The sequence below is a fragment of the Diabrotica virgifera genome, chromosome 2 (assembly GCF_917563875.1).
Source record: "Diabrotica virgifera virgifera chromosome 2, PGI_DIABVI_V3a".
In the NCBI taxonomy this organism is placed as follows: Eukaryota; Metazoa; Arthropoda; class Insecta; order Coleoptera; family Chrysomelidae; genus Diabrotica; species Diabrotica virgifera.
In genome coordinates, this window is record NC_065444.1 from 86,937,922 (window position 1) to 86,950,558 (window position 12,637).

At 35.1% G+C, this 12,637-nt stretch overlaps 1 protein-coding gene across 4 annotated transcripts in view; it reads right to left on the bottom strand.

Moving 5' to 3' along the window:
- Window positions 1-2,715: 2,715 nt before the first annotated feature.
- The window catches only part of LOC114331820 (protein peste), a 195,705-nt gene continuing 185,783 nt past the window's right edge, over window positions 2,716-12,637 (bottom strand). For 3 of the 4 annotated variants that reach the window (XM_050643843.1, XM_050643844.1, XM_050643845.1), the window contains exons 5-7: window positions 11,626-11,828; window positions 8,187-8,260; window positions 2,716-3,048 (exon numbers count right to left, since the gene is read on the bottom strand). In XM_050643843.1, coding sequence (XP_050499800.1) covers window positions 2,775-3,048; window positions 8,187-8,260; window positions 11,626-11,828 — 551 coding nt within the window. In that variant the 3' untranslated portion in view covers window positions 2,716-2,774. The remainder of the gene's footprint in view (window positions 3,049-8,186; window positions 8,261-11,625; window positions 11,829-12,637) is intronic. The other variant, XM_050643846.1, reaches the window with a different exon arrangement.

Consider the following 12,637-nt stretch of genomic DNA (forward strand, 5'->3'; position numbering starts at 1 on the left):
ATCATCTGCTAAAAGTTAAAGCGGTACTCCCAAACAGATATAAAAAAGAAAAAGAGCACATCGAGTCAAATCAGTTAATAAAACAAGTACGGTACAATCTATACAGTCTAAACCAGAGGTTCTCAATCTGTGATGTATATCATTATTGGCGGTGGTACACAAAACACAGAAAAAATTAAAATAGTAGTACTTAGTAAGTATTGATAATACAATTTAAAAATATAGGTGGTACCAAAAATAATAAAAATAACTGTAGGTGGTACATCACTCAAAAAGGTTGAGAACCGCTGGTCTAAACCATGAGAGCGTAAAGCTATTGTATAAAAAACGTTTAGACGAAAGATTAGAAAGTGGTAGTTTTGAAAATACCGAAGAACACTACGAACACATCAAAAAGTCCATTCATTTGGCAGCAGAAGAAGCACTGGGGAAATGTGACGAAAACCATAAAGGAATAAAACCGTACTGGTGGGATGAAGAAGTAGAAAAGGAAATGACAGATAAACGTCGGAAATACCAAACATTCTTATCAACAAAAACAGAAAACGATAAAATAATTTACAAAGAAGCCCAAGCCAAAGTAAGAAAGAAGATAACTCATAAAAAGAACGAATCATGGGAAAAGAACTGCCAAAAAATTAACACTTACATAGGAGGTAGAAGAAGCACAGAGAGTTGGAGATTAATTAAAAATATGAGAACTAATAAGAAAAAAGACGTTACATCACCAATAACAACGGAAAAATGGGAAGAATATTTCAAAAAATTACTAACCGAACAAAGACCAGAATTTGTTAACATAGAAGACAACACGGTCGGTATACATATAAATTCATCACCATTACAAATAAGTAAATCAGAGATGGAAGAAATAACAAAATCCCTGAAAAATGGAAAATCCCCTGGTCCTGGTGACATCCCTGCAGAATTAGTGAAAGCCGGCACTGACAAACTCCAAGAACAGCTTAGAAAACTCTTCCAAGATTGCTTAAATAGTGCCGAATTACCAAAAGAATGGAAATTATCTATCATGTCAACAATCCACAAAAAGGGCAGCAAGGATCAATGTGAAAATTACAGAGGAATTGCGGTAAATAGCACAGTAAGTAGGATGTATGGGAAACTTATTAAGAACAAAATAGAAAATGACTATAGAGATTACGAAGCAGAGGAGCAAGCTGGCTTTAGAGCTGGGCGGTCCACAGTAGACCACCTGTACTCTATTACACGAGTTGTTGAGAAAAAAACAACCGTCAATAAAGAAGTTCACCTGGTATACGTAGACTTACAAAAAGCATATGACAGTGTGCCCTTCAGCAAACTATGGTCAACCCTACATCAAACCAACATTAAACATGGTCTTATCAAAGCAGTCCAAAGTCTGTATAATGGAACGACTGCAAAAATTAAAACTGTATCAAGGATGTCTGAGGGATTTAAGGTCACGAAAGGATTGAAGCAGGGTTGTTGTATTTCGCCTACCCTTTTTAAAATTTATCTGGAACAAGCATTTAAGCTGTGGAAAAGAAAATGCAATGGCATGGGAATCCCTCTCAATGACGACACAACACTATACATTTTATGTTTCGCTGATGACCGAATTCTGATTGCTCAAGCTCATGACGACTTAAGTTACATGACGCGGAAGCCAATAGAAGAATATAACAAATGGGGTCTCGAAGTCAACATTAAGAAAACTGAAGGCATGTGTATTGGAGGAACAAAGCAGTCCATTACATTAGACGATGGGGTAGAAATTAAACACTGCGATGAATACAAGTACTTGGGCATGAAGATAACTCAAGATGGAACACTCGACACTGCTATAAAAGACAGAAACGTACAGGGTAGAAAAGCCATATCCATGATGAACGGCATTCTGTGGGACCAGACAATATCTAAAGCGAACAAACAGCTCATATAAAATAGCATACTTAAAAGTATAATCACATATGGCAGTGAAGTTTGGCCACTGAAACAAAGAGCTCAGAAAATGTTACTAGTAACAGAAATTGACTTCTGGAGAAGAGCAGCAGGCAAATCAAGAAGAGATCGGATACCGAACGAGAGAATACGAGAAATGATGGGAGTAACACATACAATAAAATTGATGACATAAAAACAAAACAACTGGTATGGTACGGCCATGTACAGAGAATGCCAGATGACAGGATCCCTAAACAGATTTTGGCATGGAGACCACAAGGAAGAAGAAAAAGAGGAAGGCCGAGAAGAAGCTGGAGGGAGGGAATTGAAAAATAACTAGAGGAAAGAGAAATCCCTCCAGGTCTATGGTTAAACAGAGAAGAATGGCGGTTAGGAGTCGGAAGGCGTCGGAGAACGCTGTAAACCGATAGTAGTAGTTGTAGTAGTGGGAACCCCGATAAGTCGGCTTCCGATAACCCGGAGGTCCGGCTAACCCGGACTGCATTTCGTCAGACGGAATTGACACACTCGAAATTGACATGTTTTTTACCAAGAAATGAACAATACTCTATACAACTTTACGTAATTTAGATGCACTGTGCATATATACTTCACGTTTTTGCAATTATAATGGAGTTGATCTGCAAGTATACCATATTTTATTAATTTTTACCATATTCTCCGACTAACCCGGATTTTCGATAACCCGGATCGGCCGCGGTCCCGATTGACCCGACTTATCGAGATTCCACTGTACCTTTATAGGTAGGTAAAAGAAACTAACTTCAATTTGGTAAAAAATTTATTTCTATAACAAACTTAAAAATACAGTAACAAAATAAAAAGTGTCATTTCTTGTCTCGAAGAGGTATCTCATCGTGAGTCTTTTTTGATTTCCCATTGACGTGAAACGTCTGTTTGCTTGTATAGCACCATATACAAGAACATAACGCCCACAGAATGGACATACTACCAAGTCCTAGTAGGATATAAAAAATATAGTTGCTATATTCTGGAAGATTCTGGATCAGTCTTAGGCTGCTAGCTACATCGTCTGCTAGTGGTATGTTTTGAGTGAAGTAGAATAAAGGTATGTAGAGTTTTGGTACTTTTTCATATATTCTGTAACAAAATAAAAATCAGTATGGTACTTCTGCAATAAACACTCGAAAATAGACCAAATACATTGCATAACAAATATTATAGAGAGGCCTCTAGAAGAGAACAAAATATGCTCAGCTATTTTCATAGACATAGCAAAAGCATTTGATAAAGTGTGGCACAAAAGCTTGTTACTAAAACTAAAAGATATCTTCCCATCCAATATCTCATCCTAATACAAGGATGGAAGATAGATTTTTTAGAGTTAAACAGGAAGGCGAATATTCATAACAACGACCAATCAAAGCATTACTCCAACAGGCAGGTGTTTTGTGACCCTTATTATATTTATTATTTACCTGTGACATCCCTGTTACAGAACATTTTAAACTAGCCACATTTGTAGACGACACTGCAATACTAACATTCACTATTATTGCCTGCTATAACTGAACAACCAAACACCTCCAAAATGCAGTGAACAAAAGAAACAGTTGGAATAATAAATGGCGCATAAAAATTAATAAGGGAATTCTACCAATATCGATTTTAATTACAAAAAAATAAAAAATTACCCAGTTAGAATAAGTCATAAAATCGTCCTGTACATGGAAACAATTAAATACCTAAGGCTATATTTGGATAGCAAATTGGCAGAAACATATCGGAAAGAAAACTGAAGAACTAAAACTTAAATAAAAGAAGTTACATTGGTAATTGGGTAGAAGCTCACAACTTACAATCAAGACCAAGTTATTGGTTTAGAAACAAATGCTCCATCCAGTATGGTTTACAGTTATTGGGCTGTACTAGTGAAAGTAACTAAGATTTCCTTCAAACTACATCGGGAACTTTACATAGCAACAATTAAAGAAGAAATAAAGAAGATTACCAAGAGTCACGAAAACCGACTCGCCAACCATACAAACAGGAAGTGTTAGAACTTTCAGATAATCAAGACTTGATCCGCAGGGTCAAACGCACCAAACCTCTTGAACTTGTCTGATACTGATAAATGTATAAATGTCAAAATTTAAAGTCGGGCAGTAAAGCTAGCGAAAACATAAGTGTGCAACAATAGTTATTAGATTTTAAGGTGAACCGTTGGGAATAGGTACCTGCCTAGGACAGTAAAGTTGCAGATTAAGTTAAATATAAAATGCTGGTTACTATTAGAATTAGGTACATTGTTAATTTAAAAAATAATAACAAGTAAGGTACATGTCAGTTTGAGATTTTTGTAAAGATATAATTGAAACAGTAGTCTCATCGAAATTAAATGTAAAAAATAGGAAAAAAAACTAGATTCAAAACTGGAACGATGTGTATTAATAAAAGTTTTTGTTTACAATAAAATAAAAATTGGCTACCTCTTAATTGGGAAAACTAACTTATTTAACGACATAAACTTATAATAAAGTATGTTGTACTGTATGTGATAAACAAATTTTTGAAAATACGGCAGGACACAAATATAAATTAAATGGTAATTAATGCAGTAACAACGTGTCTTGAAGAATCAGTATCTCAAATGGATCTACCATATCACATCACCAGGAAAGTTATTTATCTTAACTATTTCTGATTACTGAATATTTTCTATAGTACAATAATGGTAGTCTTCTTCTTTTACTTCTTGGAGATCTTTTGATCTGTTTAATTTTGAAGCTGCCTCTGGTTAATTTCCTGGGTGGCGATTGCCAACTATTCCTCAATCCCTCCGTCCTTTAGGTGGTCTTCCAGGGGGTCTTGAACCGGACGGGTTGTAGTTGTCGGAATAATGGTAGAAAATATTTAAAATATTTTTCTATAAAACGTACAGTTTGCTGATGATCAGGTTATCGTAGCAAATGACAAAGATGGCGAAAGCCTGCTTGGTTGCTTCTTAGATTCTTGTCTAACTCTGGCTTCAGTCTGTTCAATATGATCTTGGACATTATTTTGGGTGTGGAGCTCAGCAGTGTTATTGCATTGTAGCGGTGTTATTTCTCGTCAATTCTAGCATATACTTGGATCATAGTATCATGGTGTAGGAAAGTATAGGATCATGACCTATACTTTCATGTTTATTAAAGAATTTCCTCTTAACTTATATTGATATAAGGGTCTAATCCCGGCATCACCTGTTCTTTCCAACTCTAGCGGGGGCGGACACAACCCCCAAAAGCTTTAATAAAACCCGGTTGAGTGATACCTCATTTTAAAGGTCGTTTAACTACCTTCTCAAAAGTACCACATACACTATATATTTTGTCATTACCTTTACAAAAATTTTGGACTGAAGACTACAAAAAAATTTTGGAATTCTGAACTCAGCACTTAATATCTTTACGGTTTTACTTGATTTTTCCAAAAATACTCCAAAAATACCCAAAATATTCCAATTATTAAAAAAAATCAATTTGGCATTCAATACTCTAAACAATTCGTGGAGGTGTGCGTCAGGGTTGTGTGCTTTCTCCACTACTATTCAATATCGGATAATCGAGTACAAATATAAAAATAAATAAGCAAAATCATTGGCTAATACTCGTAAAGTGAATGTGAATTTAGTTGGAAATATATAAAATGATGAAGGGTCATCATTCCATACATTTCTGTGCAACTATATACACCGGTGTTTCGGCCTATTTGGGCTTCGTCAGTATAGTGTAGCAAGTTAAAAAAGTTGTTTGTTAACTTGTAAAAGGATTACTACAGGAGCAAGGTTACCAATTTTGGTCAGGTTGTTAGAAGACCCGCAGTCGCAAGGCTACAACTAACATTGCCAAGGAGGTAAAGCTACCTGAGGAAATGAAAAGCCATAACATTATTAAATAAAATGATGTTGGATAATCGAGTACAAATATAAAAATAAATAAGCAAAATCATCTAACAACCTGACCAAAATTGGTAACCTTGCTCCTGTAGTAATCCTTTTACAAGTTAACAAACAACTTTTTTAACTTGCTACACTATACTGACGAAGCCCAAATAGGCCGAAACACCGGTTTATATAGTTGCACAGAAATGTATGGAATGATGACCCTTCATCATTTTATATATTTCCAACTAAATTCACATTCACTTTACGAGTATTAGCCAATGATTTTGCTTATTTATTTTTATATATATATATATATATATATATATATATATATATATATATATATATATATATATATATATATATATATAGCGAAACAATATGTCAGGAAGCTCCTAGAGCAAAAAATTGGTATGAACATTAACGGAGAGTTAACTAACAATATACGATACGCTGATGACACGCTAATAGTAACAGATAACCTAACAAATTTACACTATTTGATGGAAAACATAAACACTCATACCAATAAGTACGGTCTAAAACTGAACATCAAAAAGACTAAATTCATGATTGTAAGAAAGAAGCTATACACCAATGTGAATTTAACCATAAATAATCAGCCAGTTGAAAAAGTTACGTCCTACAAATATTTAGGGGTTTGCTTCACTGATACTAATGACCAGACAAGAGAAATCAAGAGGCGAATTGAGATAGCGAGACAATCGTTTGTCAAAATGGAAAAGTTCCTATGCAGACGGGACATAAATATAAACTTACGAACGAGAATGTTAAGGTGCTATGTTTCCTCCGTTCTGCTGTACGGCATGGAAGCTTGGACACTGAAAAAGATAAACATCAAAAACATTGAGGCATTCGAGATGTGGTGTTACAGGAAAATGTGGAAAATACCATGGACATAAAGAGTAACAAATCAAGATGTTTTGCTGAAGATGGGAAAGAAATGCGAAGTCATAAAAACCATACAAACGAAAAATCTGAAGTATCTAGGCCACATAATGAGAGGAGAAAAGTACTCTCTGCTAAGACTCATAATCCAAGGAAAAATCTCGGGAAAGAGAAATGTGGAACGTAGGAGGATTTCCTGGTTGCGAAATTTAAGGGAGTGGTATGGGTGCAGTTCAATACAGTTGTTCAGAGATGCAGCCAACAAAGTTAAGATTGCTGTGATGGTAGCCAACCTCCGATATGAGACGGTACTGCAAAAAGAAGACTCTAAACAAAAATTTTGGAGTTCAAAAGTTGATAGGTACTTAATATCCTTAGGGTTTTACTTGATTTTTTAAAAAGTACTGAAACCAAATATAACGTACGTGGTATATTTGAAAAGTTAATAGTTGAACTACCTTTAAAATGAAGTATCACTCAACTCCACTTTCATTAAAGATTTTGGGGGTTGTGTCTGTGCCCGCTTCTTCTTCTCGATGTGCCTATCCCTGACGAATTATCGCGCTCATCATGGCGATGTTTGTTTTATCTGCAGCAGCGTGGAAAAGCTGCACAAATGCTGTGTTGAACCAACTTCTTAGGTTTTTCAACCAGGATGTCCTTGTTCTTCCTGGACCCCGCTTCCCAAATATCTCTCCTTACAGGATGGCTTGTAGGAGGGCCTATCTGGATTCATTTCACATAAGGTATCCTAATGCGCCCGCTAGTGGTATGTACTTTAGTTGAAACCTGGTCTACAAAATGTCCCCCCTACCCACAAATAAATTTGACGTGTTTTTCATATTTCGAGATTTTCTACAGGGACCAAATTATAGAGGATGGTACCTTTTTAAATTGAAACACTGTATAAAATTGACTCAAGGAAAAAATGTTTTGGAAAAAATAGGTTAAATAAAAATAATATGAAGCGCGAACCAATAAATTCAGACGTTTATTTCGTTTGCGCTTCGATAAGTTTTTTTTTTAATACAGATCATGCAGTCTTAATATCATAATTATGGTAAACTGGGACAACCTTTAGATTATATCACAAGTGGGCAATATATACAATATAAAGGCCCCTAAAACATAACAAAATGTTAAGGGCTGATATCCTACACGAAGAAACTAAAATATAGAAAGCTAGCTTAGTCAAACTATAAGGCTGTGTTCTCCAATAAATGCCGTATGCTGCGTACAGCGTCACGCCGTAGGAAAACTGTTCATTACTTTTAATAAACTTTGAAGGACAAAAACTATCTTACAACCAAAAATAGGTAAAAAAGAGTAACGATAAAACAAATTACGAGGTGTATTGAAGTGACCACGCCGTAGGCTACCAGCGCCGTAGTCTGCGTACAGCGTGTATTCGAGACCATCGACTAAACTAATTATTTTTACGTACCGTATACTTGGAATTGGTTGTAGCAACATATTCACTTGCATTACTATCTGGACATTCATTATGACTCCCGATATCTAAAATAAAATAAAATTTATAATATCAATATTTTAATGTTGTTGTGAAGCAATTTTCTTGTGGCATTTTTGTAACTAACTATTTTTAATGGGAAATAAGCCACAATTTTACTAAAAAAAATATTTTATTAACGTTTTGACGTCCAAATCGGATGCCTTTGTCAAAATACAAAAAATGTTAATGAAACAAAAATTTTGTTGCTTAGTAAAAAAATCTTCTAATAATTTATTTAATCTGACTCATTTATATCGGCAATTCAGACATACAGGGTGTTTCATTGGGAAACGGAAATACTTTAACGGTGAATAGAGGTCACCGAGCCGGTTTTAAATATACCACATTTTATGCCCTACCGACTTTTATAACCGAGTTACAGGGTGTTTTATCGATTTTGCCCCTTTCTTTCCTAAGCCATAACTTTAAAACCACCCTGTATATTTTTTTGATATGTGGTACATATGCAATATGAATGCAATAAATTCTCCGTGGCAGAAACTGCACGATCACTAATCGTCAGGGTAAACGAGCATGAACATAAAACAAAACAGGGATTTCGACAAATCACCAATATGCAGACATACCTGGAACAATGAACACAGACCTCTGTGGAAAGAGGCGTTCAGACAACCTGCGGCTCTGGTTGCTCTATTCAATTGATCTTCTCTTCTAATGATTTCTCTTGCAGTTGTATCATTATAAATATAGCGCCGGTGCATGATCTCCCCGACCTAAAACCTTGTTGTTCTTATGCTAATGTTGTAATTTCATTCAGTTTGTTTGTTATCACTTTCGTTGTTAATTTCGATGTATTTAATAAAACACTTCCTCTCTAGTTTTCCGGGTCTGATTTGTCTCCTTTTTGAAGATAGGTATTAGGATACTCTATCTCCAATCATGCGATATTCTGTTTGGTTCTATTATCTTTGGGATAAGTTACATTATAATAGTCGATGGTCAGATCTTTCCTGCTCCTCCGTACTTTAGGAGTTCATTGGATATTATGCCCTCTCCTGGTGATTTTCTATATTTTTAATTTCTTTAATGCTTCCTTTACCTCTCTCTTTTTAATGTTTATTTCTCCCTTTGTTGTCACTTCAGGTGGTGGTAGTTTATAGCCTTTTGCAAATAGAGATCAAAATAGTGTGTTTCGGTTTTATTAGTTTCTTCATCTCTTTTATTTGTCCTCTGATAATTCTCCGATATTCTATGATAATTCTTTTTATGTTACGTAGAAGCATAATAGAACTACGGGAAAGAAACACCTAACCAAATCTCCAAAGAAACATAAGGTGTGGATGACACCATACATACTAGAACTAATGGATGAAAGACGCAAATTGAAGAATAATTCAGAAAAATACAGAGAGGTTGATAAGAACATAAAGCAAATAATAAAGAAGGCCAAAGAATCATGGATTAAAGAACAATGTGTAGAAATGGAAGACTATGAAAGAAAGTATGACAAATTCAATATACATAAAAAAGTAAAAGAACTTACAGGAACCCAAAGAAGACATCAAATAAGTTTGCTTCAGGACAAAGACGGAAATATTATTGTAGACTTAACAGAAAAAATTAATAGATGGAGTGAATACATAAGAGAATTGTTTGAGGACAACAGAAATAACATTGACAAGGTAAATGGTGAAACGGGACCTGAAATCCTAAAATGTGAAGTAGAAATGGCACTTAGAAATTCCAAAACTGGAAAGGCAAATGGACCCGATGAGTTTCCTACTGAATTACTGAAGCTCTTGAATGATGAATCAATAGGTATAATATTGCACTTATTTAACACAGTACACAATACTGGTATTATACCTCAAGAGTGGCTGCTGTCTACATTCGTTACACTGCCAAAGAAATCCAATGCAAAAGAATGTTGAGAACATCGAACAATATCTTTAATGAGCCATCTACTAAAGATATTTCTAAAAATCATCCACAACCGAGTTTATCAAAAATTGGAGTCAGATATTAGTAATACACAGATGGGGTTCAGAAAAGGACTAGGTACTCGAGAAGCTCTCTTCGGTTTGAATGTTCTTACACAAAGATGCCTAGACGTTAATCAAGAAGTACATGCATGTTTTATCGATTTTGAAAAAGCGTTTGACAGAGTACGCCACGATAGGCTAAGAGACATTCTTGAAAGAAAAGACATAGATAATAAAGATCTGCGAATAATTCTCAACTTATATTGGAATCAGAAAGCTAACATCAAAATAGAAAACGAGATATCAAAAGCAATAGAAATACGTAGAGGAGTAAGACAGGGATGCATTTTGTCACCACTGCTATTTAATGTATATAGTGAAAGCATCTATCAGGAAGCCCTTTTGCAAGCAAATGAAGGAATCGTAATCAATGGAGAGGTTGTAAATAATATTCGATACGCAGACGACACTGTACTAGTTGCAAGAACAGTAGAAGAATTACAACGATTACTTACAAACATAAATATTGCTTGCAACAATTATGGCATAAACATTAATATCAAAAGAACCAAGTATATGGTCTTCAGTAAAATCATGACACAACCAGCACATATTAGTATAAACGGCATTCAAATTGAAAAAGTATCAAGTTATAAATACTTGGGAACTTTAATAAACGAAACTGGAGACCAAAACAATTAAATAAAAAGACGTATCGAAATTGCCAGGGCCACCTTCATAAAGATGAGAAAATTCTTCTGCAACAGAGATATAAGCATCCCTCTACGATTAAGAATGCTAAGTGGCTACGTATTTAACACGCTATTATACGGTGTAGAGGCCTGGACTCTCAAACAGAACAACATAAAAAATATTGAAAGTTTCGAGATGTGGTGCTACCGTCGAATGCTGAAGATAAGTTGGGTTGAAAGAATCACAAATCTTGAAGTAATACGAAGGATAGGAAGAGACCCATAAATTTTATTAACGATAAAACGAAGAAAACTCGAGTATTTGGGTCACCTGATGAGAGGTCATAAATACGCATTACTTCAAAATATAATGCAAGGAAAAATAGAAGGAAAACGGAATCCAGACCGTAGAAGAATGTCGTGGATGCGGAATTTGAGAGAGTGGTTTGGCTGCACCACTAATGAACTTTTTAGGTCAGCTGTAAACAAAGTCAGGGTAGCCTTGATGATTTCCAATCTCCGATAGGAGTGGCACAAGAAGAAGAAGAAGAAGCATAATAAACATAATATGTGATTTATACACATTGTTTTTTTTTAATATTGTGTTACAGAAAATGTAAAGAAATTAATTAATTTACACTTATTGTTGGTAGTTTAGCAGTCGATTAATGACAATTAATTTTACTACCAACTTCTCCCGAGATGCCTAATCCCCAGAGTTAAACTTTTACTTACCGGTTCGATAACTATGTAAAATTCATGTTTCCCCTTATCGGGCCTCATCCCTCTCATCATGTCCGTGTAATAAGGATCAGCCCGATAAAAATGTGGAAAGGATAAAAAACTCGGGGAGTTATCCCTACACGTAGAGACGTTAAAAACTCCCGACGGAATACACTCTCCCGTGCAGAAGCAGGCATTTTCTGGTCGATGAGTACCTGAAAAATAATTGAGTTAGTCTTGATGATTTCGTCTAGTTACATAAAGTTTGCTGGAATTCACACAGATGTCTGGTTAGTTAGAGTAACGAAGCAGAAATACTTTTTATACTTGCTGAACTAACGAAAATTTATTTTACCACTTTAATTTAAAATTTGAGAAAAGACAGTGATTACGCTAATATAAATTGTAGTAAAAAAGTTGCATTTTATAATTTTGTGTTTTATTTTTCTGAAAATATTATACGAGCGATATATTGATCTTGAAAATATCTTCGACAACCCACACCACCAACGAAAATTTCCTGCGGAGAATAGGTACAGATAGGAAGCTGCTAAAGATCATCAAAATACAAAAAGTAAGGTACCTAGAAGACATAATGAGAAAAGAAAAATGCCGCCTCGCTCAACTGATCATTCAGAAGAAGATTAAAGGAAAACGGTGTCCCGGTAGGCGCCAGATTTCCTGGCTTTAAAATATCAGAAATTTTACCACCCTTGATTAAACATCTTTGTGAGAGAGAATTGCCAGTGTAGTAGCTAACCTCCACTAAAGGAGACAGTACCACAACAGGAAGAAGATAGATTTTCACCATTTATTCGTGTGATATACAGGGTGTTTCATTGTGAAACGGAAATACTTTAATCGTGAATAGAGGTCATTAAGCCGGTTCTAGATATACTACATTTTTTGCCCTACCAACTTTAATAACCGAGTTACAGGGTGTTTTATCGATTTTGCCCATTTCTTTCCTAAGCCAATACTTTAGAACCACCCTGTATATTTGTTTGATATTTGGTACACGTAT